Source organism: Agelaius phoeniceus, chromosome 2 (assembly GCF_051311805.1).
Source record: "Agelaius phoeniceus isolate bAgePho1 chromosome 2, bAgePho1.hap1, whole genome shotgun sequence".
In the NCBI taxonomy this organism is placed as follows: Eukaryota; Metazoa; Chordata; class Aves; order Passeriformes; family Icteridae; genus Agelaius; species Agelaius phoeniceus.
Window position 1 is genome coordinate 117,598,179 of NC_135266.1, and position 22,705 is coordinate 117,620,883.

At 54.8% G+C, this 22,705-nt stretch overlaps 2 protein-coding genes and 1 long non-coding RNA gene across 3 annotated transcripts in view; 1 reads left to right on the forward strand and 2 right to left on the reverse strand.

The window, feature by feature from the left end:
- POLD3 (DNA polymerase delta 3, accessory subunit) overlaps positions 1-6,208 on the forward strand; it is a 40,714-nt gene extending 34,506 nt beyond the window's left edge. Inside the window, exon 13 of the mRNA XM_077174634.1 lies at positions 1,224-6,208. Coding sequence (XP_077030749.1) covers positions 1,224-1,478 — 255 coding nt within the window. The 3' untranslated portion in view covers positions 1,479-6,208. The remainder of the gene's footprint in view (positions 1-1,223) is intronic.
- The window catches only part of LOC129117577 (uncharacterized), a 444,593-nt gene that overhangs the window by 307,974 nt on the left and 113,914 nt on the right, over positions 1-22,705 (reverse strand). The window lies entirely within an intron of this gene.
- Positions 933-22,208, reverse strand: CHRDL2 (chordin like 2). Its single transcript, XM_054654431.2, has 11 exons — positions 21,630-22,208; positions 17,345-17,457; positions 15,133-15,226; positions 14,163-14,305; positions 12,468-12,561; positions 11,999-12,054; positions 10,467-10,635; positions 9,357-9,551; positions 6,175-6,357; positions 2,847-2,939; positions 933-1,258 (listed from the first exon to the last, which is right to left on the reverse strand). Exons 1-11 carry the CDS (start codon positions 21,709-21,711, stop codon positions 1,179-1,181), a joined length of 1,302 nt encoding a protein of 433 aa, XP_054510406.2. The 5' UTR covers positions 21,712-22,208; the 3' UTR covers positions 933-1,178.

A 22,705-nucleotide genomic window follows, 5' to 3' on the forward strand; every position in this document is an offset into this window, starting at 1 on the left:
CCGCTGTGTGGCCCTGGGGAGCTCTGTTTGCAGCCCAGAGCCGTGAGCAGACCAGCAGCAAATGGGAAGGGGTGATGCCCTATGGATGAGCAAAGCTTCTGAGGGATTTCTCTGCATCCCAGCCCCGAGTGAATGCAGGGGAGCCAGACCCCACCAGGGCCCCTGAGCCTCCACACAGACCCCACAGGGAAAGGAGAACCAGCACAGGAAGATGAATCAAGAAGACTTTTAATCAGATTTGTCAGACAGAGTTGGATCTCCAAATAAATAGATTTATCAAAACAGAATAAAACAAGAATCCAGGGATAAATATATGTACCAAAACAACCTGAAAATCCCCCAAAGCTGTTTCCAGACAGGGGGAAGGGGATGCTGCTGCATGCCCTCCTCCCTGTGCTGCAGAAATGATCCTGTTTGCCCTCTGGGAGACGCCCCTCCTGTGAATACAGCCCGGTAGATATGATATAGGATAGATATAAATATATAGCACAATAATTGCTGAGCAGCGACCTTAGTGCAGTGTCCAGGGTCTCAGACCCTGCCAGCAGCTGGGTCCTCCCAAAACCTACATCTCCAAGTGACCTGCAAAGAGGGAAAGGAATCATCCCGGGGAAAAGAATCTTCTCCCTGCAAAGAGGGAAAAGAATCATCCCAGCTGGAAGAGAGGAGATTGTTCAAAGAACACTCCTTGGAGGGCATCCAGCCAAAGAAACCCCTTTGCAGCTCCCAGGGGCTCCAAGGAAAGAAGCAGGGATGACTTTTCTCCCTTTGCAGGTCATCTTTCCCCTGGTGAGAAGCACAGTCGTGTCCCGCTTTGCCGCGCTCCTCAGGAACGCCAGGGTGTCCGGGATGGATCCCACCTCCTCCTCCTCCTCCTCCTCCTCCTCCTCCTCCTCCTCCTCCTCCTCGTGTGGCACCAGGTCCCACCCTGCGGAGGGCCGTCTGTCCCTGCTCCCTGTGCTCATCCCACGCCTCTGGGGCAGCGGGAGGGAGGCACCTGCCCGGCGATGGCTCCGATGGGTTGGGATTGGGATCGTTCTCTGGAGTCGCTGGAATTCCCACTAGTGTAACCTGTATTGCAGTGCCAGCCTACTGAGTAATGCAGCTCTGGAGTTGGTATATATGTGTATGTGTGTCTGTGTGTAGATAAATCGATAGCTAGAGGAAAGCTCTGGGCTTTACAACGTCTTTGTCTCCTTCTCTGGGCTCTCTGTCATCCTCAGCTCCGGCGTCTGCGCTCGGAAGATATTCCAGTGACCTGGATCAGCAGGGACAGACAGACAGACATTAGCAGCAGCCTCGGGGCAGGCCGTGTTCAGAGCAGCTCCTCAGGGATCCCAGCCACAGGTACTGCAATTAAAACGGGGCTCAGAGGGGCTCTCACCCTCGCAATGCAGCAACAGCACAGTCAATGGCACTTACAGTGCTTTTGGTGCAAAACACTCACTCAGTGTGAGAGGAAAAGGGGCTCAGGCTGAAACAGGGACAAACCTCCCTCTGCACCTCTTCAAAGGGTGCCTTGACGTGGTGGTAGGTCCATGTCCTCCCCAGCATGTCTCAGATTTGGGCTGACTTTCTGCCTCTCAGGGGGGGAAGCATTCTATGCTTCTGTCTCAGAAAGCCAAAATTTCAGTTTTGTGGGCATTGGACAGGGATGGTTCTTTCCTTCCCCCCCCCATTTATATTCATTTTTCTGTACTGCCTCAGCCTTGGTTCTTCATTCAGCAACCTATGGTAGGGGAAAATCCTGCTGCAGGAATCCCTCTGAATCCCCCAAGGAGCTGCAGACTCCCAGCAAATCAAATGTGGAGCTGCGAAAGCCCCCCCAAACCAGGACAAAGTGTCCCAGTCCCTCTCCTTGCTCCCCAAGGAATCCCCATGTGTGCAGGAGGTGGCTGGAGGTGCTTCCTTCCCCTCCAGGTGTTCTCTCCCCTCAGTGCAACCCCAGCAAAGATTATGCAGCCCCAGTGTCATCACCCCGGGGGTGGAGGGAATGTTTTCTGGCTGAATTAACCTTCTGCTGGGAAGAAATCGTGGGTCAGAGCTTTCCTAGAACTCGCAGCCACGGCAGCGGGATGGTTTCACAACAGGGCTCTTTGTCAGGGGAAACTGAGGCGGGGAGAAGGAGGCACGGGCCAGAGACTCACCAGGGTGTGAAGCACGGCCTGGCAGCAGGGACTGGACAATCCCCCAGGGTTTGTTTGGTCAGAAGACGCTGTCTCATAGGGACTGGGGCTGAGAACAGCCCCTGGGGCACTGGAAGTGTTGGTGTGCTCCGAGTGACCGCTAACCCCGGGCTGCTGCACACTGCAGGCACGGCTCTGAGCCCAGCCTATCCCACTAAACGCCAGCCCAGCCGGCAGGGAGCAGCCAGGCAGTTCCCTCCACACAGGCATTCCTGCTTTTTGTCATGTTTACGCACATCCCGGAACATCCTGAATGGTTTTAAAACATATTTCAACAGTTTAATTTTTTGCTAATCCCTTGCACCATTTTTTTCCCTCCCCCTCCATGCTCCCAGGAGCACCAGATGGATTAGATATAAAAATCAAACAGTTTTACGGGCTCTGGAGAGGCAAAACCTCTGGATTTCACAAGAGTGCAGCCACTTTTAGAAAGCTGGCTGCCCTTTCCTATGCCATAAAGTGAAAATGTGGCTGTAACCGGGAGTGTTGAGTGGGGTGTGAAGACAGGTCAGCCCCAGCACAGCCACACTTGCACAAGTGCTGTCCCCATGGCTCAGCTCCCACACCATGCTGGGATTCACACAGCCTTTTGGAAATCGGGAGCTTGTTTGGGGCAGGGAGTGCTGGAGGAGTGAGGAAAGGGGATTTTTCTCTCCCTACCTTCGTTTGTCCTGGTGATCAGCCTGAAGTTTTGTGCTTCTTGCTTGAATTCTTGCTTGCTGATCTTCTTGGTCTGGATCAGATGGAATATTCCTGCAGAGGGGGACACAGGGCATCAGATTCTGCAGTGCCCAGTTTCAGGCTCACACAGGGTTGGGTTCTCTGTCCCCTCCTGACACTGCCTGCCCCAGGGCCCTGGCTTGGTGCAGGACCTGCTGCCAGAGCCTGGTGGGAGCTGGCAATGGAGCCAGGGCTGGCCAAGGACAGGAGACATCTCATTCAAGTATCAGACTAGATATTATTAGGGGGAAATTCTTCCCTGTGAGGCCCTGGCACAGGTTGCCCGGAGAAGCTGTGGCTGCCACAAAAGTGGGGAAGTGCTCAAGGCCAGGTTGAAGCAACCTGGGACAGTGGCATCCTGTCCACAGCAGGGGTGTGGAACAGGTTTGAAGCTCCCTTCCAACCCAAACTTTGCTGAGATTCTATGGTTCTATGAAAGCAGCCACTGCTTGTTGAATCAGGATGCTTCACCATGGAGCAGGTGAAAGCAATGGGATTTTGTTGCTCCAGAAAGCATCTTGCCCTGCAGGAGTTCCAATTTCCCCTATAAAGCATAAAAGAAATGAAGGTGAGAGCCAGGGGATGCTGGGGTCCCCTCTGCTCTGCTCACTCTCAAAACACCAGTGCTCCCCTCCATGCTCAGGTGATCTCCTTTCCTGGAAGCACCAAAGGTTTCCACCTCTTGGTCAGCAGTGCTGAAAGCGCTCCAGGACAGGAAAAAACACAAGTGACCTCAGCAGGGATTGATATTTCTGCCCCTGCCAGCAGTGACCCTCAGTGGAGCTGCTGACTCAGATGTCTGACCCCTGCAAGCCAGAACCTGTGTTTAGCAATGACAGTGCCCTTCCTGTGGGGTCAGGGCTTCTGGCATTCCTGCTCTCCTGCAAGGCATGACAAAGCAGGCAGGTATGCCTGGAATATCCTTCCCCACCTCTCACTCAGGAGTATCCAGCCTCTTGCTGCCAGCAGATGTGAGAGGCAACGTGGTCCCCCTTATTTGGTTAAGAGACTTTCCCTGATTCCCAGCAGCAATTACACATGAAAAGGGTATGTAATGAAGGGGAACTGCCTCACAAGCCATATAAATGAGATGTTATCAACTGTGGAAAATCAGTACAGGAAGTCAAAGGCAGAGAGAGAAATGGATGGATTTTTGCACTGTTACTTAGTCCGTTCAGTGGGTTGGGTAAAGAAGTCCTACCAGTAACAAAAGAAGACACTGGATGGAGATAATAAAACTGTTACTGACGCAAGAAAGGCACAAGTATTCAATAAATTCTTCTGGTCTATAATTAGAAAGGAGCAGGAGAGTGTGCTTACAGTCCCGGGGCTGATGAAGCACTTTCCAGCACATTAGTAACCAAGAGGATATTTTAAACAAGAGCTACAAGAGATAAACATCTTTTAATCAACCAACCTAGATGATGCTCTGATGCTCCCCAAGAGCTCTCAGAGAGCTGGCTGGGACCTTTGGCCCCCAGGAGGGTCATTCCCAACATCCCAGGAGCTGGGAGCAGCAGAGGAAGGCAGCAGGAACCAGGACAGCACACGTTAAGGACAGTCCCCCAGTGGAGAGGCAGGATGGATGGAGCTAGCACAGGGCAGTGCCATTTCCTGGCACACACGTCCCATCCAACAGGCAGGAGCACTCCTGGCAGCCCTTGGGATGGAGCGAGCTGCTGGGACATGCTCTTGGTGCTTTAAAGGGGATTTGTGAGAAAGATGGGCATGGACAGAGAGAACAACAGGTCAAAAACATCAGATTTCCAAAATGGCTGGTGATGTTCAGACCCCTAAAAAGGTGGGGAAGCCCACACTGCAGCTCTCCTGGAGGCCATCTGTGTGCCACCAGCCAGCTGGGTAAAACCTTTGGCTGGAGTTGGCGCTGCTTTCTCCTCCAACTCCTGCTCTGTGGAGGAAACCGTCCCAGCCCAGAAATAGATGAGGCCACGTAGGTATCATGAGCCCATACAAAGGCAATGGACCAGGTCCAGGTGTGACTTGCAGGCTCTTTGCTCCACACACGCTGCTCTGTTGGTGGAGCCATGGCCCACGGAGAGGTGGAATCCATATGTGAGTGAGCTCATGCTCTTTCCCAACAACAACACTGCGCTGTGCCAAGCAAAAGAGCTGTGTTGGCCTCGGGGACAAGGGCCTCCCCTGTCCCTGGCTGGCAGGGCTGGGGAGCTCCATGCAGACGGGAGCTGCTGGCCTCGGAAGGTGCCGGCAGGGTTTGGGTGCTGCCCCTGCCAAGGAGCCGGGGGAGGAAGCGGCGGGGCCCCGAGCTGTCCTCAGCCACAAGGTGCCATTGTGAGGGAGGCCCTGCTGGGGAGGGGCAGCACGGGCAGCTGGGAGCGTGGCAGGGGCAGGATGGGAACGCGGTGGCACCAGGGCTCCATCTCTGGGTGAATGCCTCAGGTGCTGTCCAGCCGTGCCCGAGGTCTCCCCAGGGAGTGATGTGAAACACGGGCACGCCAGGAGACCAGGATGGCTGCACAAGTCCAGCAGAGGCAGGGCAAGGGTCACTGCATCCACAGGAAAGGTACAACCCACCTGAAGCACTCAAATTCTTTGGGGTAGAGTGTGTCCAGTGGAAACTCAGGAATGGGGCACTGGGATGCTTCCCTGAGCCTCAGAGAGACACAGCACAAATATCTACTGCACCAGGTGTCCCCAGACTCCTCCCATCCACAGGAGCTGAAGGTGTGGGGAAAGAGCAAGAGATTGGAGCCTTTTGACAGCGTGTTTGCTGTGCCTTGACCTCTAGAGCACACACCAACAGCAAGGAGCATCCAAACCCCCCCACCCAAAAAGTGGGCTGAGGACAATTCATCCCCCTTGTGTGCACCTTTCAAAGTGTAGGTGGACTGGTGTGTTAAAAGAAGAGTGAAAGCAAAACCACAGAGCCACCAGAACAATTCCTTGGTTTGTTTTCCACATGCATTTGGCACGGCAGCAGGGAGGTCTGGAGGAGCAGCCCCCGGGCCCTTGCCTTGGTTGTGCTGTGCCCCCAGATGGTGTTGCAGCTCGTGGTGAGGATAGGATAGTGGGGCCAGAAGTGGTTTCCAGCCCTGGTCTACATGGAATGCAGGGAAAGGGTGTGAGATGGGGGAGTCAGGAAAGCCAGCCTGCTGTCAGCAGGTTTTGATCCACCACGCAAAGGGTGGAGCGCCGCCAGAAAAGCCAGAAAAACCGAACAAAGCTTGGAAAGCATCAGGTTTCCACACACACCTCCCGCTCTGCTGGCCGCTTTCACAATGGTGCTCACCTTTAATCAGCTTCCAGTTGTAGATTTCCACCTCCTCTGCCAGCTCCCTCTCGATGGCCACGGTCCTGAGGACGTCCTTGGAGGGCTCGGAGCGCGGCGGCACGAAGGCGTACACCAGGACACGGCTGGGGCCGCTGCCACACCGGGCGCTGCCCACCTCGTCCGTGGGTCTGACCCTGCTTTCTGAGTACAAACAGGGACACAGATCATTACAGGGGGCCAAGAAGGACCTATCCCAGCAGCCAGGTCATGGAAAAGGCATCTCGTTGGCTTCGGTGCCACAGGGCACAGTCCCACGATCCGAGCCCCGGCTCCGGGAGCAGCAGCAAAGGAGAGGCTGATAAAGGAGCTGTGGACCTCCTCATTCCCATGTTTTTCATTACCCATGACCCCAGCAGCCTCTGTGCCAGCAGGGATGGGGAAGGGGGGTTTTGTCCATCTGGATCCCCCATACTCCCTGCAGCGACCTCAATGCCACCACGGCCACAAAGCAGGGGCTGGATTCCCCACTTCCCATCTCGCTCCTGCTGGGGAGGAACATCAGGGGAGCCAAGGGATGGGCCCATAGCAGGGGAGCCTGGGCAATGTGCCCAGCTCAGCCCCTCAGGTGGGCTCAGCACCAGCCCCAGCACCCTCCCCACACGGGGTGCCACCACAGGGACATCCACCCTGGGTCCTACGTGACTTTTCCAGCATTCTTGGTAAAGAAGAGATGCTCATTTTCCCTTCTTTTTTTTTTTTCTTTTTTTTTTTCTTTTTTTTTTCTTTTTTTTTTTAATGTATCTGGAGTAATTAAGAATGCCCTGTGGTTTTGGAAGGAGATTTATTGCCTTTGGTTGTGGTCCTTGGAGCGCAGAGGAGCCCAGCTCTGCTGAATTTAGCCTTGTTCTCCCAGTCAGTTTGGATGCTGAAGCTTTTCACACTACTCGAAAGAAAGTTTGGCTATAAATAGATGCCTGGGGTTTATTTTAGCAAGACAGTTATTTTAGGCCTGATTCTGCTCTCCCCCAGGCTTTCTGGGGTGCTCCTGAGCTCTTCTTCTCTGAGATGGAAATCCCAGTTTAAAGGGAAGCAAAGCTTTTCAGCAGGCAGAGGACAGGAGCTCAGCTCTGCAGCTCAGCATGAGGAAGAGGAGGGTGAGCACAGCCCAGCACCCTCACCTGTCCCAGGGCCTTCACCCTCCCCTGCTCCAGGGCATTCCCAGTTGTTCAAGCTGGAAAAGCCCTTTGAGATCATGGAGTCCCTGATTAAAGCCCCACCTTCCCAGAAGGAAAGGAACCCCTGGAATTCAATGGGAATTTAAGAACCAAGGAGCTTTCCACCCCCACAGCATCAGGAGGAGGAGCAGGAACACTGAGGTGGTGATCACCAGCTCTGCCCACAGCAGTGTCCCCCCATCCACACATCACATCACAGCAATTGCCAGGGTCAGGATCCCTTTGGAAAAATCACTTGGCATTCCTGAGTTAGTGGCACAAAGGAGGAAGATAAGGACTGCCACAGAAAGCACCTGGAAAAGGACCTGGGCAAAGCCTGCAGGCAGTGAAGGAAAGGGCAAGGATGTAGCCTGGCTGAGCAGCGTGTGTGTGATCGCTGTCTGTGAGAGCTGGAAGGCAGGAGCACGACCATTCTGGCTGCATCAGGGAGGCTAATTGGAAATAAAGTGAAGTCTGAGCAGCAGACAGGAGACCCAAGCAGGGAAAGTTGTCGGATTTAAACCAGAGAGACCCACTGGAGTGGGAATGCAAGACTGAAAGGGCTCTGCTCAGTCATCACATCCCATTCCCACCAGGCACCACATCGTAAATCCTGCTCATAAACATATCAAAAACCTTATTAAAACAAGCTGAGCTTCTGCCCTTCGCTCCCCTGAGGAGGCCATCCCAGAACCTCTCCACTCAGGGGCTGGAAAACCTTGGAAATCTCAGCTCAGATGACTTTGCAGCCATTCCAAAACGTGGCAGTGCCCTTTGCTTGTTCTCCTGGGTGAGAAGCCCCTGGGAGACGTGGATCAGAACCTGGTGCCCCTCCAGGCAGGCCCAAAGACACCCAGGTACCTTTAGCCTCCCTGGGCAAGCAGTGGGTGCTCCATCAGCTGAACATCTCCTGATAAATGCCAGCACAGAGAGGTGTCACCCACAAAACATCAAAACATCCTCCAGTGGGAGCAGCGGGAGCTGTCACACGCTGACACATCTGTGCCAGGCCTGTGGCTCAAGGCAAACAGCTTTCCAAAGACCAGGGAGCTGGGAGACCCAAAGCACACTGAACAGAAAGGGAAAAGAGGTCTTCTCCACCATGGATCACAGAGTCATGTAATTTGGAAAAGACTTTGGAGATCATCAAGTCCAACTGCTCCCCCAGCACTGCCAGGGCAGCGCTGGCCCATGTCCCTAAGTGTCACAGAGCTTTTAAGTCTCTCTGGGGATGGGGATTCACCACTGCCCTGGACAGCTGTGCCAGGGCTGGGCAACCTTTTGGGGAAGAAATTGTCTCTAAAATCCAATCCAAGCCTCTCCTGAGGCCGTTCCCTCTGCTCCTGTCCCTGTTCCCTGGAGCACAGCCTGATCCCCTGGCTGTGCCCTCCTGGCAGGAGCTGTGCAGAGCCACAAGGGCCCCCCTGAGCCTCCTTTGCTCCAGGCTGAGCCCCTTCCCAGCTCCCTCAGCCTCTCCTGGGGCTCCAGCCCCTTTCCATGTCCCAGCCCCAGCCCAGTTTTACCTGGAGCACCCTAAAACCTCTGTGTTCAACCTCCCCTCCCAGAGATGGGGGTTCCAATTCCCACAAACCATGAGTGCCACAGACAGCCCCTCTCCTGGGAAGTGCCCTCGCCCCTCCCTTCACACCTACACCTCAGCTGGCACGATTGAACCCTGGTTTTTGTGGACACGCAGACTGTGTGTCCTCTCCTCTGAAAGCTCCTTCCATCCGAGCACTCTCGGTCTGGAGCACAACTCCAGACCTCATCCTCCCAACAGATGAGGACAGATGACCTTGTGGGGGTCCTGGGGATCCTCCTTACCCTGGGAAAGTCCTGCTGCTCTCCAACCCAGCTGGACCTGTCTGCTGTGAATTCTAGCCACCAGCAACCTGAATCCCTACATCTCTCTCAGCCTGAGGCTTTAATCCAAGGTTGGGGAAGGAGCCGGGAGGCAGCCGCAGGAGCAGGCAGGGTCCCACCTACCTGGACATTCTTTGCAGCATTTCCCATCTACTTTTTCAGGGTGCTGACAGGGGTACTCCTTGGGGCAGGTGACCTTGTGGCAGTCCTGGACGCCGTCCCTGCAGGTGCAGAGGATGCAGGGCAGCAGGCCGTAGAGCCGGAACACGGGGTGCCACACCTCCCCGTGCGAGTAGGTCTTCCCATTGTACACGCAGGCTGCAGGAGAGACACACAAAAGAGCTGTCTGTGCACATAAATCCTCCTCCTCCTCCTCCTCCTCCTCTTCGTCAGCCCGAGGCTCCGAGCAGGCCTTGGAGTATGGAGGACATGGCTGCTCCTGCTGCATGGAGGAGCCAGCTCCTCTGGCAGCATGGGACACCACAGAAGGTGGGATGGGACCAAAGGTGCCACAGGGACCCAGCAGGTGCCACCCAGCAGGTGCCACCCAGCAGGTGCCGTGGGGCAGAGGGAGCAGCACCAGGGGATGGCTGTGCCGGGTGTGACCGCCCTGCAGGGACAGGGGACCTCACCTGCCTGCCACCCTCTGGAGCCCAGGGTCCCTCCAGGCTGTGGCAGGGATGAAGCACAGTGAAGAGTGCCACCTGCTGACTCCTGCACGGAAATTTCTGGAGGTCCCACAGTTTCCTCCAGGCCTTCATCTCCAAGGTGCCTTCCGGAAGCACAATGGTGGGAGAGCGGCCAAGAGGAGAAAGGAGCTGTTCTTCCCCCCTCTGGATCAAGGGGCTTGGCTCCTCACCTCACTTCCCTACTCTGCTCCAGGAGGGAGACCTGGGGCAGCCCTGGGTCAGAGCCAGCCCTTGCACAAGGAGGAACATCCTGTCTTTGTGTGCCACTCTCCTGGAAGGTCCATGTGGAGTCTTCCAGCTGAGCTCCTTCCTTCCCAAGTCCCAGATCTCCAAACCATTCCAAGGACCAGCCTTCTCCCAACCCACTTTGGAGAGTGGCAGTCAGGAGACTGTGGGCAGGAGGACTGAGACACCTTGAGGCTGGCTGTGGAGCAGTGGGCAGAAGGACTTGCTGGTGGAAACCTGCCGCTGAGCCAGATCCCCCAAGAATTCCAAGCTCTGGAGAAGCCACGTTAAGTCCCTGCCTGGCCCCTCCATCCCTTACCTTTCTTGTGCTTCTCTTTCAAGACGATCTTCACAGTGGTGCCGCCTGCTCCCTTGGGTTTGAAGCTTCTGGGAATTAGCTCCAGGGAAGAGCTGAGGGCCGTGGACACGGTGGCTCCGGGGGCCTTCCTGCCCACCACCTCTCCCAAGCACTGGTCCTGGGAATGTCTCTGTGAGCAGCCAGGGAACAAAGGGGATTCAGGCTCCAGCAGTTGAGTTGTTCTCATTCCAAAGCGTGCTGGAAAAATCCATGCAGTGTCCTGCACGCCTTCCCTCAGGAGTGCAAGGGGCAGAGACCACAGGGGTAAGCAATGGCCCACAAGCCTTACAAATCAGAGAAATATTAAGGCTGGAAAATTCCTCTGAGATCATGGAGCCCAACCATTCTCCCAGCACTGCCAAGGCCACCATTATCCCATATCCCCAGGTGCCACATCCACACAGCTTTTAAATCCCTCCGGGGATGGGGATGCCAGGCAGCTGTGCCAGGGCTGGACAAACTTTTGAGGGAAGAAACTTCCCCAGTATCCAACCTGAACCTGCCCTGGCCCAGCCTGAGGCCATTCCCTCTCCTCCTGTCCCTGTTCCCCCCGGCTGTCCCCTCCTGTCAGGAGCTGTGCAGAGCCACAAGGTCCCTCCTGAGCCTCCTTTTCTCCAGGCTGAGCCCCTTCCCAGCTCCCTCAGCCTCTCTTGTGCTCCAGCCCCTTCCCCACGTTGCTGCTGCCACCACCCAGGGGGTGCTGAGCAGTGCCCGTGCCCCACACTGGTGTCCTCCTCGTGTGGGGCAGCACCTTTCCCTACCCAGGCTCAACCCAATGCCCTCAGAGAAGCGTGTGAGCTCCTGCATCCCTCAAACACACGGGGAAATGGGCTGGTCCTTTCTAGGTGGGAAAGGGAGGGCTGGCATCTGTGTGGCTCAGACAGGATCAGGAAGGTGAGGATGGGCCAGATCCTGCTCTCTCACCTGGTAGGCACCAGGGGAGCCAGAGTGGGGCTGCCAGCCAGCAGGGCTGAAACACCAGGAACACCCCAGGAACATCCCAGGAACGTCCCAGGCTTCCAGGAGCAGAGTGCTGGGACAAGACACGCAGCACAAAGGGTCCCCTTGTGTCTATTTTGGAGGTTTTATAGGTGCTGGAGGAGTATGGAAAAGGGCAGAGCCAGGAGCAGAGTGACCTAATCCCACAGAGCTGGCATGGGCAGCCCAGCTCCGAAATGTGGCCCTGAAGGAGCCCAGGAGCCGAGGAGTCACTTTTTCCTTGCTGGGGCTGCTGATACAAACAGCCTGGGGAGGCAGGGTGGTGGCCTGAGCTCTCACCTAGGCTGCTATCTCCCACTAGACTCAATTCCATAGCACAATTCACCTGCACATCAGGTGCCCATGGTTCTGCTGGGCAAGGGTCTGGGTGTCCTCCTAGAGCTGCTGGGCACTGTGCAAGGATCTCAGCGGATCTCACTGTGCCAGGGCATTCTGTGAGCTGCTCAGGGGGCTGTGCTGGAAGCAAGGGGCTTTAAAATGCAAAAGTCACGTACAACACCTCTGTTTAACTGCAGGGGCTCCTCTTCTGTGGGCTTCTCAAAGGAGCCATCTGCAAGGGAAAAACATTGTCCTGGAGGATGCTGTGGGCTGAATGGAGCTTTGCTCTCTGTGGCTGAAAGCAGCTCTCCTCCACGTGCTGGCCAGCCTGGCACTCTGGAGAGACAGGAGCCTTGCACATGCAATTATCATGTTACCCAAGGAAAACCCAAGCCTTGCACATGCCATTCATGTTACCCAAGGAAAACCCAAGCCTTGCACATGCAATTCATGTTACCCAAGGAAAACCCCAGCCTTGCACATGCAATTCCTATTATCCAAGGAAAATCCTTATGCTTCCTGGTGCAACCAAGAGATAGCAAGCAGCCTGATTTACAGCCCAGGCTTCCAAGCTCCTGCCAGAGTGGCTGAGATGGCTCCTGCTGCCAGCTGGAGTGTGCCAACCCTCACTCCCAACCCCGTTACCTTTGCAAACCTGGCAGCAGGAATCTGGCACGCTGAAGGGAGAGGAGCACAGCAGCTCGGGGCAGGTCACCAAGCCACAGTAAATCTGGCCTTCCTAGGAGGGCAGGAGGGAGAAACATGCTGTCAGCCTTATGAAGGGCTGTATGTGCCCCACGTAGGTCCCTTCCCACCCAAACCATCACAGGATTTTATGAGTCCATGACCAAAAGCCCCCTGGTAATCCATCCTGCAATGCCACCAATCATCCTTGCAGTGCCACCAATCATCCAGCACCTGCTGGCAGCTGGAGTCTGTCCCTGCTGCGCTGTCTGTCCGTCCTGTAGGGCTGTGTCCTCTGTTCCATGGATTGCACACTGCTCTTCCCCAAAAAGGGCAGGCACCATCAGTGCTGCCAGGCTGGAACAGCCCCCACACACCTCTCAGCTCTGCAGAACAGCCCCCAGGAAGTTTTTCTTGGCATCTGCCAGGAAAAGGACCCAGAGGAGAGGGGTGGAAGTGGGAAGCAGGATTCTGAGCCCAGATTCAGGTCCACACCAAAGCTCTGACCTCCCTCTCTCTCGGTTAATTCCACAGCACCAGGGCCAAGCACACAGAGGTGCAGGGATAGGCCTAAGTGGATCATTTGGAAAATACCATTGCTGCAGGTGATTCAAGCTGAAAACCACAGGTTGAGGCCAGCCTTGACCTTTGTGCATCCCAGTGCCACCTCAGGCAGTGATCTGCACCAGTTTGTGGCAGGAATAAGTTTTTGCTACTTTTCCAAAGGGTAAAAAAGGATGCTCAGCAGCCAGAGCTCGACAGCAAGGTCATCTCCCTGCAGCAATTTTCTCTGGGGTATCCTATCCACAAGCCAAGCAAGACCAAGAGGTCAGCCAAGGATATCCTTAGAAAACCAAACCACAGCTGCTTCTCCTCCCATCAGGAAGCCAAACTGCTGTGCGAGGAGCATGAAGGGGATGAGGGGAGTTTGGTGGGTGACAGCATCTGGCAGATCCTGCTCTGCAGCCGGGGAATCCACACCTGCCTCTCCCTTCCTCCTCCTCCTCCTCCTCCTCCTCCTCCTCCTGCCCAGCAGCTCGCAGCAGTGCCCTGCCCCAAGAGCCAGTGCCCCAAAAAGCAGGATTTATCCCAGGGGCTCTGCTCTCGGGGCAGTTCCCAAAGAGGGTTAGACCAGCTGTTCACGCAGCTGTTCCAGCAGCTGACAGCATCGGACACAGCCCGGGGACATCCCCCCAGTGAAGGCTCCACAGCCAGCCCTTTATTTTCCCCTTTGTACCCGAGGCACTGCCCTGACAAATGCACGGAGTGACACCCAGAGGGACAAGGGGCCCACGGGTTCCTGGGGACAGTGGCCCAGGCAGCTGGATCGGAGGGCTCGTTCAGGTGTCTCACATCACCTAGCTGGGGTTCTTACAAGAGGAACCAGCCTCCTCAAAGGCTGCATCATTGCCACACGTCAGTCACTCCTCTTGCCACCCCAGAGCTACCAGAGCAGCCATTCCAGCACCACAGGCAGTGGCTGGACAGGTTACAGCCGATGCAGCCCCTGTGGGTGATGACAGAGGGAGGTGCCCTAGGGGCTCTTTTGCCCCTTCTTGATGTGCTGGCACTAAAGAGGGGGCACAGGGCGCCGCAGCGAGGGCTGTGAGCCCCGGAGGAGGATGAGGAGGATGAGGAGGATGAGATGAGGCTTACGGAGCAGCTGCACTGCACACACTGGTTGGGCTGGCGGCCGGGGAACAGCTCGCTGCCGCTGAACATCTCTCCCTGCTGGAACGTGGTCCCATTGTAGCGGCACGACCTGGCGGGCGCCCGCAGCCCGGACGGGGACGGGGGCTCTGCAAAAGGGCAGGGGAAGAAAGGAGCAGGGTCACAGCCAGCACACCCCAAAGGGACCCTTCACACCCCACCGGCACCCTCAAGTGTCAGAGCAATGCATGGCTGAAGGGTCTGAAAGGTTTTTGAGGATGCCCTGACTGCCCTGAGCTCAGCACACAGGGAAAACCTGGAAGCCTGACCTCACAAAGCTCTTAACAAAATCCTTGGGTTTTCCCCTCCCCTGGTTGTAACCATCACCAGATTCAGATGGAGTCAGGTAAAAAGGGATTGTCTCATGGGCAACTAGCAAAAAAAAGAAAATTAATGAGGTTTTTTCCTATTTTTTTCTCTAGTTTCTCAAATCACTGGTGGTTTCTGACTAGCTCTGCCAGCACTCAGGTAGGGAAAGTTTTGGGACTAAATCTTGAGGTGACGTCTTTATTCTCACCATATTGAGGTGAAATTAGGCAATCACTAATGGTAAGGCAGAAAAAGTTTTGGGGCTAAAACTTGAGCTAGTCTCCAGTGCAGAGAAGGTAGTTGTTAAAAAACTGTAATTTTTTTCCCCTAAAAATTTTTCTAAATTTTTTTTTTTTTAAATCCAAGTCACTCAGCTGGCAAACGATCAGAACAAATTGCCAGCTCCTGTTTTGGCCCAGAAGTGTGAACTGACATTTTGTCCCTACACAGCTCTTGGGATGGGGGGCGAGGGAAGAAGGTGATCTGGCAGAGAGCCCTTTTCCATCGAAATGGGATTTTTGGAGGGACAAAGCAGCCAGGGCTGGGTGTCACCGCCCTGTGGGAGCATGGCCACCCTGTCCCCCTGCCCCGAGGGATGCCCACGCACCGGGACAGCGCGGGCAGCACTGCTGGGGCTCCGTGACGGGGCTGGCACACGGCAGCGCTGGGCACTGGATCCGGGAGCACCTGATGCTGGTGTTCTGCAGACAGACAGACAGACAGACAGACGGGGGTCGGTTAGTTCACAGGGAATGTTCAGCCCACAGTTCAGCCCTGCAGGAGGTGGGACACACTGTCACAAATTGTGTATCACAAATTGTGCAGGCTGTGGCTTAGCAGGGATGGCTCCAGGCCTGCCTTGGTCCCTCACCCATCACCCCAGAGCAGCCCTCGGCTGCCTCCACCCTCAGCCCACCAGGGCTCCAGAACCACGGAATCACAGAACGGTTCAGCTGTGAAGGAGCCTTCGAGGTCTTGTTCCACCTCCTGTTGTGAGCAGGGGCACCTTGCACCACCCCAGTGTGCTCCAGCCTGGCCTGAAACACCCCCAGGGATCCAGGGGCCGCCACGGCACCTGTGCCAGGGCACCTGCGCCAGGGCCTGCCACCCTCACAGGGAACAGCTTCTTGTGAGCATATCAGTCTAAATCCCCTCTCTGCTAGTTTAGAACCCTTCCCAGGCCCATCATTATCTGCCTGACTAAAAAAATAACTCTTCTGATCAAATGAGACAGCGGGACCCATCTGCTTCAAAGCTGCCGCGCAAAGCCCCAGTGCAGCAGCAGCAGCAGCAGCACCATTATCAGCAACATCATCATTATTATTAGCATTAGCAGCAGCATTAGCATTAGCATTATTAGCTTCTTTATTATTAGCATTATAGTAGAAAATTCTGAGACCTTTTTTCTACTTGTTTGCCTGTGCTATCTTCCTGCTTAGTAAAAACATCTTCTTATTTGAAGTAAATTTATCCTTTGCTCTAAGTCATAAAAACCCCTTCTAACTTACAAATCCTTTGCCTTCTTGGTTATCCAGTAAGACTGGCTCAGCAATTCTTTTCCTCTATATCAAAACTTACTTCCATCTCTATTCCTTCACCAGACTCTACATTTAAAAATCTTTCTGCCAAGCATACGTATATGTGAGACTTTCTTGTCAAACTTTCATCCTTCCCAACAAGCATCATCATCATCATCATCATCATCATCATCATTATTATTATTATTATTATTATTATTATTATTATTATTATTATTATTATTATCATCATCATCATTGGTGGTGGTGGTGGTGGTCGTGGTGGTGTTAGCAGCAGAATTAGCAGCAGAATTAGCATTAGCAGCAGCATTAGCAGTAGCAATAGGAGCATTTGCAGCAACATTATTATTATATCATTATTATTATTATTATTATTAGCATTAGCATTAGCAGCATTAGCAGCATTAGCAGCAACATTATTATTGCTATTATTATCATTGTCGGTATTATTATTATTAGCAGCAGCATTAGCATAATTATTATCAGCATTATTGTTCATGCTATTATTATTGTTATTATTGTCATTGTTATTAGCAGTATTATTATTATCAGCATTATTGTTATTATTAGCATTACTGTTAATATTGTTGTTGGGTATTGTTTTTATGATTATTAGCAGCATTAGCACCATTAGCAGCATTAGCAGCAACATTATTATTGCTATTATTATCATTTTCGGTATTATTATTATTAGCAGCATTAGCAGCATTAGCATCATTATTATCAGCATTATTGTTAATGTTATTATTATTGTTATTAGCAGCACTAGCATCATTATTATCAGCATTATTGTTCATGTTATTATTGTTATTATTGTCATTGTTATTAGCAGTATTATTATTATTATTATTATTATTATTATTATTATTATTATTATTATCAGCATTATTGTTATTATTAGCATTACTGTTAATATTGTTGTTGGGTATTATTATTATGATTATTATCAGCATTAGCAGCAACATTATTATTGTTATTATTGTTATTATTATTATCAGCATTAGCATCATTATTATCAGCATTATGGTTAGCATTATTGTTAGCATTATTATTATCAGCATTATTGTTAGCATTATTGTTAGCATTATTATTATTACTATCAGCATTATGGTTAGCATTATTGTCAGCATTATTATTATCATCATCAGCGTTATGGTTGTGCTTGTGGTTAGTGCCGTTACTGTTGTTTTTATCACGGTTATGGTTATCGGCGTGCCGAGCAGCCCGACGGGCAGCGCTGGGAGCGCTGGCGGTGGCTGCCGGCCGCGGGCCCGGACGTGCCTCGGCGCAGCTGCAGCGGATGCAGTACATCAGCCCCTGGGGCTCCAGGTACGGGTGCCAGCTCTCCCCCGGGCTGTACTTCTTGCCGTTGAAGTCGCAGAACGCCTCCGGCCCTGCAAGCAACCGGGAGAGGCCAGGTGAGAACGCTCCTGTTCCTGTGTGAGAGCAAGGACGGCCTGCACCCCGTTCCCCACATCCCTCCCACCAAACCCCGATTTTGGTTTTGTTCCACCCCGAGTTTTATTTTATTTTCATGCATTTTTTTACCCTGGGACCCATCTGACCCGAGTGGCAGCCCCTCTGAGCAAACTGGACTCCCTTTGCAAGAAAGGGACAGAATGCGTGGGTTTGAGGCAGGACATAGAGTTTTCACTCTGAAACAGAAATGCTCACTGCAAGATGGATCCACAAAGGTCTCTATAGGTCCTCTCTTTGGCTTTGAGCCTCTCCTGGATGGCTTTAGGCACCTGATTCCCCAAGCTGCACCTGCACAGGTGGTAAGCACCAGCTGTACAGGCTGGCTGGGCCAGGCACAGCACATGTTGGGGTTTGCAGTGGCTTTGGGGGTTTCCAGAGGGACAGGCAGAGGTGTTCTCCTTCCTTTTCCCTGATCAGGGCTTCACATTGTCCCCATAGCTCTTGAGAGTCAGCAACTCCCTGCTCCTGGCCACGAGCTTACAGCAAACTACACAGAACTGGTGAGCATGTGGCTTGAGTATGAGGAAACCCAGAGGAGAGAGAAAAAACCAAACCAAACCAAAACACAACAAAATACAAAAAAAAAATCTAAACAAAAAAAATCACAGTTTTGCAAAAGGGTGAGAAAATGACTTCATCTCTCCCTGCTTGCAGCATCCCCATGAATTATGCTGAGGGTGAAGAAATGGAGCTGCCTTGGTGTGACGCTCAGCTCGCAGCTCCCATGCCAGTTGGCTGCTTCCTGCAAGCATTTAATCACAAGTGGAGCCCTGGTTTGGGTCCAGCCCTCGAAAGCAGCCTGATTCATGTCTGCAGAGGGCCTGCTGGTAGAATTAAAGCTGACTGGCAGGGCTGGGCAGCAGGAGACACTTGTTGGCATCTCTGCAGTGCTGGGGTTTTGGCAAGAGGTGCCAGCGTGCTTGGGCAGGAGCAGGATGGGGATGGATGGATGGATGGATGGATGGATGGGGCTTAAAAGCTGGAGGCTCTGGACCATTTTTTTCCCATGCCAGGCTAATAATTTCATGTTCAGAGGTCAAACTCTGGACATCATCCTAGTTTGCTTGGATGGAGTGAAAAGCCATTTGTGGCAGTGGATTCCTCCCGTGCTGGTCAGCAAGGTGAGCTCGCTTGCTGCACCTTCAGCAGCAGCACACTCAGAAAAGTCCTGTGGGTTTACTTCTCACTGGACCTAGGGCAGGTCAAGAAGCTGTGGGGTAGCACCTTGTTGGTGGCTGGTGTCCGGAGCTGTTGAGGTGCATCCCGAGGAGATGCTCGCCCTTCTCGTGGTGTGAGAGGTGCAGCCAGGGTGGGTTTCTCCACACCCTTCAGTTTGTCACCCTGGACTGGTGTCTCTGGAGCACCTTGTGAAGATGCTGCTTGGAGCTTCTGCCACAGCCTCTGGTGAGGTTTCAATTTCCTGGTAGCTGGAAAGCTTCCCACAATACCTGTCCTGATGGCCCTTCCCACCCGAGCCACATGAGGTTCTGTCATTTTGGGAGTGTTCTGAGCACTTTGATGGCTCAACAGGAGGCTGTGGGGTCTTGCTCATCTCCCCCCACTCCTCCTCTGCCGTTCCATCCCGAGGCTGGTCCTGCATCCCCCGATGGCACCTTGGGAGCTGTCCCTGGAGCAGGGCTCTCAGCTCCCAGAGCTTCTCTGGAGGTCACACACCTGCCAGCCAGGGCCGTGCTGGGCACCAGGGAGGCAGCCCGTGCAAAGCAGTTTTTAAGAGCAGCCATAAATAAAGTGTAAAGAGCACTGTCTGGTACACAGAGTCCAGGCGCTCCTGTGACAGCCTTGTATTTATGAAGGGCTTAAAATGCAGCTTTGCTGAGAAGGGACTGGCTAAAACACACAGGGCCCCTGACATGGGGCATCCTAAAGACTCTGCTCACATCTACATCAATTCCTGCACACTCGCCTCGCTCGGCTCTGGGCTGGAAATGCCTTCTTGGCACTTTGGGAGCCTGGAGAACTCTGTAGCTCTGAAAATGCAGCCTCAGGAAGCATCTCTGAGCTCTCCAGAGTGGAGAAGCCAGGCAGACAGGGTCCTGCTCCTTCCCAAGGGAATGCTCTGTTACCTATAGCAGGGTGTGCAGCCTCTCCCTTACCATGGGTAGCACTCACTTCCCATCCTGGTCCTTCCCATCTTGGAGCACTTTTCATCCCTGTTGGATCCAAACTTTTGGGACAGAGGGATCCCAGGAGCCCCCTTGTCTCCAGCAACCATGTTAAAAACAAATGAAGCAGCAGCTTCCAAGCTTCTGGGGAAATCCACTGCCCCGTGCTCTGCAGAGATGCTGGTGTCTAAATGCCTCCAGCCAAAACATCCTTGTGCTCACCCACTGCCCCTGAATCACTCAGAATGCAGCTCATTCGTCCCAGTAACCTGTGCCTCTGATACTTCTCTTCAGCTGGAGTGCAAATCCCCTAAAATAGCCTGTTTCTGTGGGCAAATTCTTCTTTCCTGACTTGCCTTCGAGCCCGGGCATTTCTGCTCCTCACCTATTTTTAGCCACGACTCTGTAGGTCCCTTGGCTGATGAGCCTGCTCGTAACTAATTTATTCCTGTCTTCACTCTCCCTGCACACCAGCCCTGAGGAGAGGGGGAGCCTGCAGAGGTGGGCACTGAGAGAAGCCCACGATTTGGTGATGACTCCACGATCTGGTGATGACTCTGCCACCTGAACCAGCCTGCCCGTGACCTCGGGGTGAGTCCTGGCCGAGCCCTCCTCGCGGTGAGATGAGCCCTGTGGCAAAGCTGGAGTGTTCCAGAGCTGGGACGCTGCTCCAGCCCTGCTCCAATCCCACAGCCACCAGCTCTCCATCAACGTTTCAGTCCTGCAAGCAGCCCTCCCAGAGCAGGCAAACCCTTCCTGCCCCCACCCAGCGCAGTTTATGCCCAGCTTAGGGGCTGTTAGCGCCTGCAAAGAGCAAACTCCTCACCTCAGACCTGCCTCACCTCCTGGATGTGCTCCCTGCCCTTCCCAACCCTACCCTGGCAGCCCGGCAGGGGCAGGGACCCGCACCCACACCCTGCTCCAGGGGCAGATGCTGTGTGCTGGGTTTGGATGAGCCCAGGGAAGGGAGAGAAGCTGAATTCACCCGGAGTTTGCTCCTCAGGGCTTTGCACAGCCCCGTCCATGCCCCCAGCACACCCCACGGTCGGGATGATGATCCAGCGCTCACATTTTGGGCCCTCACGCCAGGAGGATGGTTATTTGAGTGCCTAATGCACTGCTGGCAGCAGGCACGCTGTAAATCACCCTGACACAGCCACCGGCAGGCTCCGCTGGGATTCCAGGAGATTAGAGGGGGGAATAACTGCAGGGACACAGCAGGTCCTGCTCCAGTGTGCCTGGAGCCCTGGTGGCTCTGCGATGTCACCCAGCATCCAGTGGGAGCTTTGCCCAAGCCAAGCCCACCTCCCGGCCCAATTAACACATCCAGCACCCTCCAAAACTCCTGAGCACCTCTGGCCAAGTCCTTTGAGCCTTTCCGTGGAAGTGCCAAACCTCCCTTCCTTATCCCAACCCTTCCGTGCCTCTGCAGGGAGCAAAAGTGGGAGAGCCTGCGGGATGGACAAGGCATGGACAAGGGAGGGACAAGGGATGGATCGGGAGGAGAGCCCCCAGCTTTGTTTGGGGCGGGAGAGGCGTTGTCGCTGTCCCGTCCCCCCTCGGGAGGAGAGGGCAGATGCCCTCGGGCAGGGTGGGATCCGTGCAGAGCCAGGTCTGTCAGACAGCCTCTGCCCTGTGGCATCCCCAGCCCATGGAGGGGGTCCCGGCCCTTCCTCCGGCCCGTGCCGGCCCCCGGCGCCCCCAGCCCCCTCACCAGCCCCGCAGAGCGGCCGGGGACAGCACGGGCACCGGGGACACCGCCATGCGCGTCCCCAGCCGGGCAGGACAGCAAACCCGGCCGGCTGCGCGTCCCGGGACATGCCGGGGCCATCCGGCACCGCCATGCTCGGACACCTCCCCGTGCCCTCGGCCAAGCGCCCCGCAAACTCCCGGGGAGCCCGGCGCCGGGGAAACTGAGGCACGGAGGGAAGCAGCGCCGCGGGACAAGCGCGGGTAAGACTTACGAGCCCGGGCTCGGCTCTCGGAGGCGAAGAGGAGCAGGAGGCACCGGAGCAGGAAGGCGAGGGGACCCGCCCCGGGAAGCATCGCAGCCCGCTGCTGGTGCCCTGCGGCTCCGCTCCCGGTGCCCGGGGCGCGCTGCCCGGTGATGGCCCGGTGATGTCGCGGGGTCTGCGCTGAGGGCTTCGCTCCCGCTGCCGCTGCCCGGCGGTGCCGGTGCCCGGGGATGCCGGAGCCGGGGCTGTCGGTGCCCGGAGGTGTCGGTGCCCGGGGAAGCCGGTTCCCAGGGATGACTGTCGGTGCCCGGCGGTGCCGGTGCCCGGGGCTGTCGGTGCCCGGGGAAGCCGGTGCCGGCAGAGCTCCGGTGCCGGTGTCAGGGCTGTCGGTGCCCGGCGGTGCCGGTGCCCGGGGCTGCGGGTGCCCGGAGGTCGCGGTGCCGGTGCCGGCGGTGCCGGTGCCCGGGGGTGCCGGTGCCGGTGCCCGGCGGGGCTCGTCTCGCTCCGATCAAAGGCGCCTCCTTTAGGGAGAGCCGAGGAGTTGTTTGTTGGTATTAAAGGCGGAGATCGAAGCGGGAGGGGGGATCCGCAGGGTGGGTATTTTATAATTTTTTTTATTATTGTTATATTCCCACTTTTTTGGGGGGGTGTTTTAGGAAATTCCTCGGCGGCGGGAGGGAGGAGGGAGGGCGGCGGGCGGGGAGGTGGTGCGGGAGCCGCAGGGTTAACCCCTGCAGCCCTGCAGCCCGGCCGGGGCTCTGCCGGGCCGGACCGCGCCCTGGGGGCTACGGACAAGAGGGGACATCGATGGGGTACATCATTAATGGGGTACCTCGTTAATGGGGTACGTCATTAATGGGGTATATCATTAATGGGGTACATCGTTAATGGGGCACATCATTGATGGGGTACATCATTAATGGGATACCTCGTTAATGGGGTACGTCATTAACGGGGTACGTCATTGATGGGGTACGTCATTGATGGGGTACATCATTGTTGGGTAGATCATTGATGGGGTACGTCATTAATAGGGTACATTGTTAATGGGGTACATCGTTAATGGGGTACATCATTAATAGGGT

Coding starts and splice junctions, on each gene's coding strand:
- CHRDL2 (XM_054654431.2), bottom strand. CDS start 21,711: ATGCTTCCCGGGGCGGGTCCCCTCGCCTTCCTGCTCCGGTGCCTCCTG. Junction 10,636..11,998: donor TGCAGTTAAACAGAGGTGTT/GTACGTGACTTT, acceptor GGCTGCTCACAG/AGACATTCCCAGGACCAGTG. Junction 1,259..2,846: donor GATCACCAGGACAAACGAAG/GTAGGGAGAGAA, acceptor CTGCTGATCCAG/GTCACTGGAATATCTTCCGA.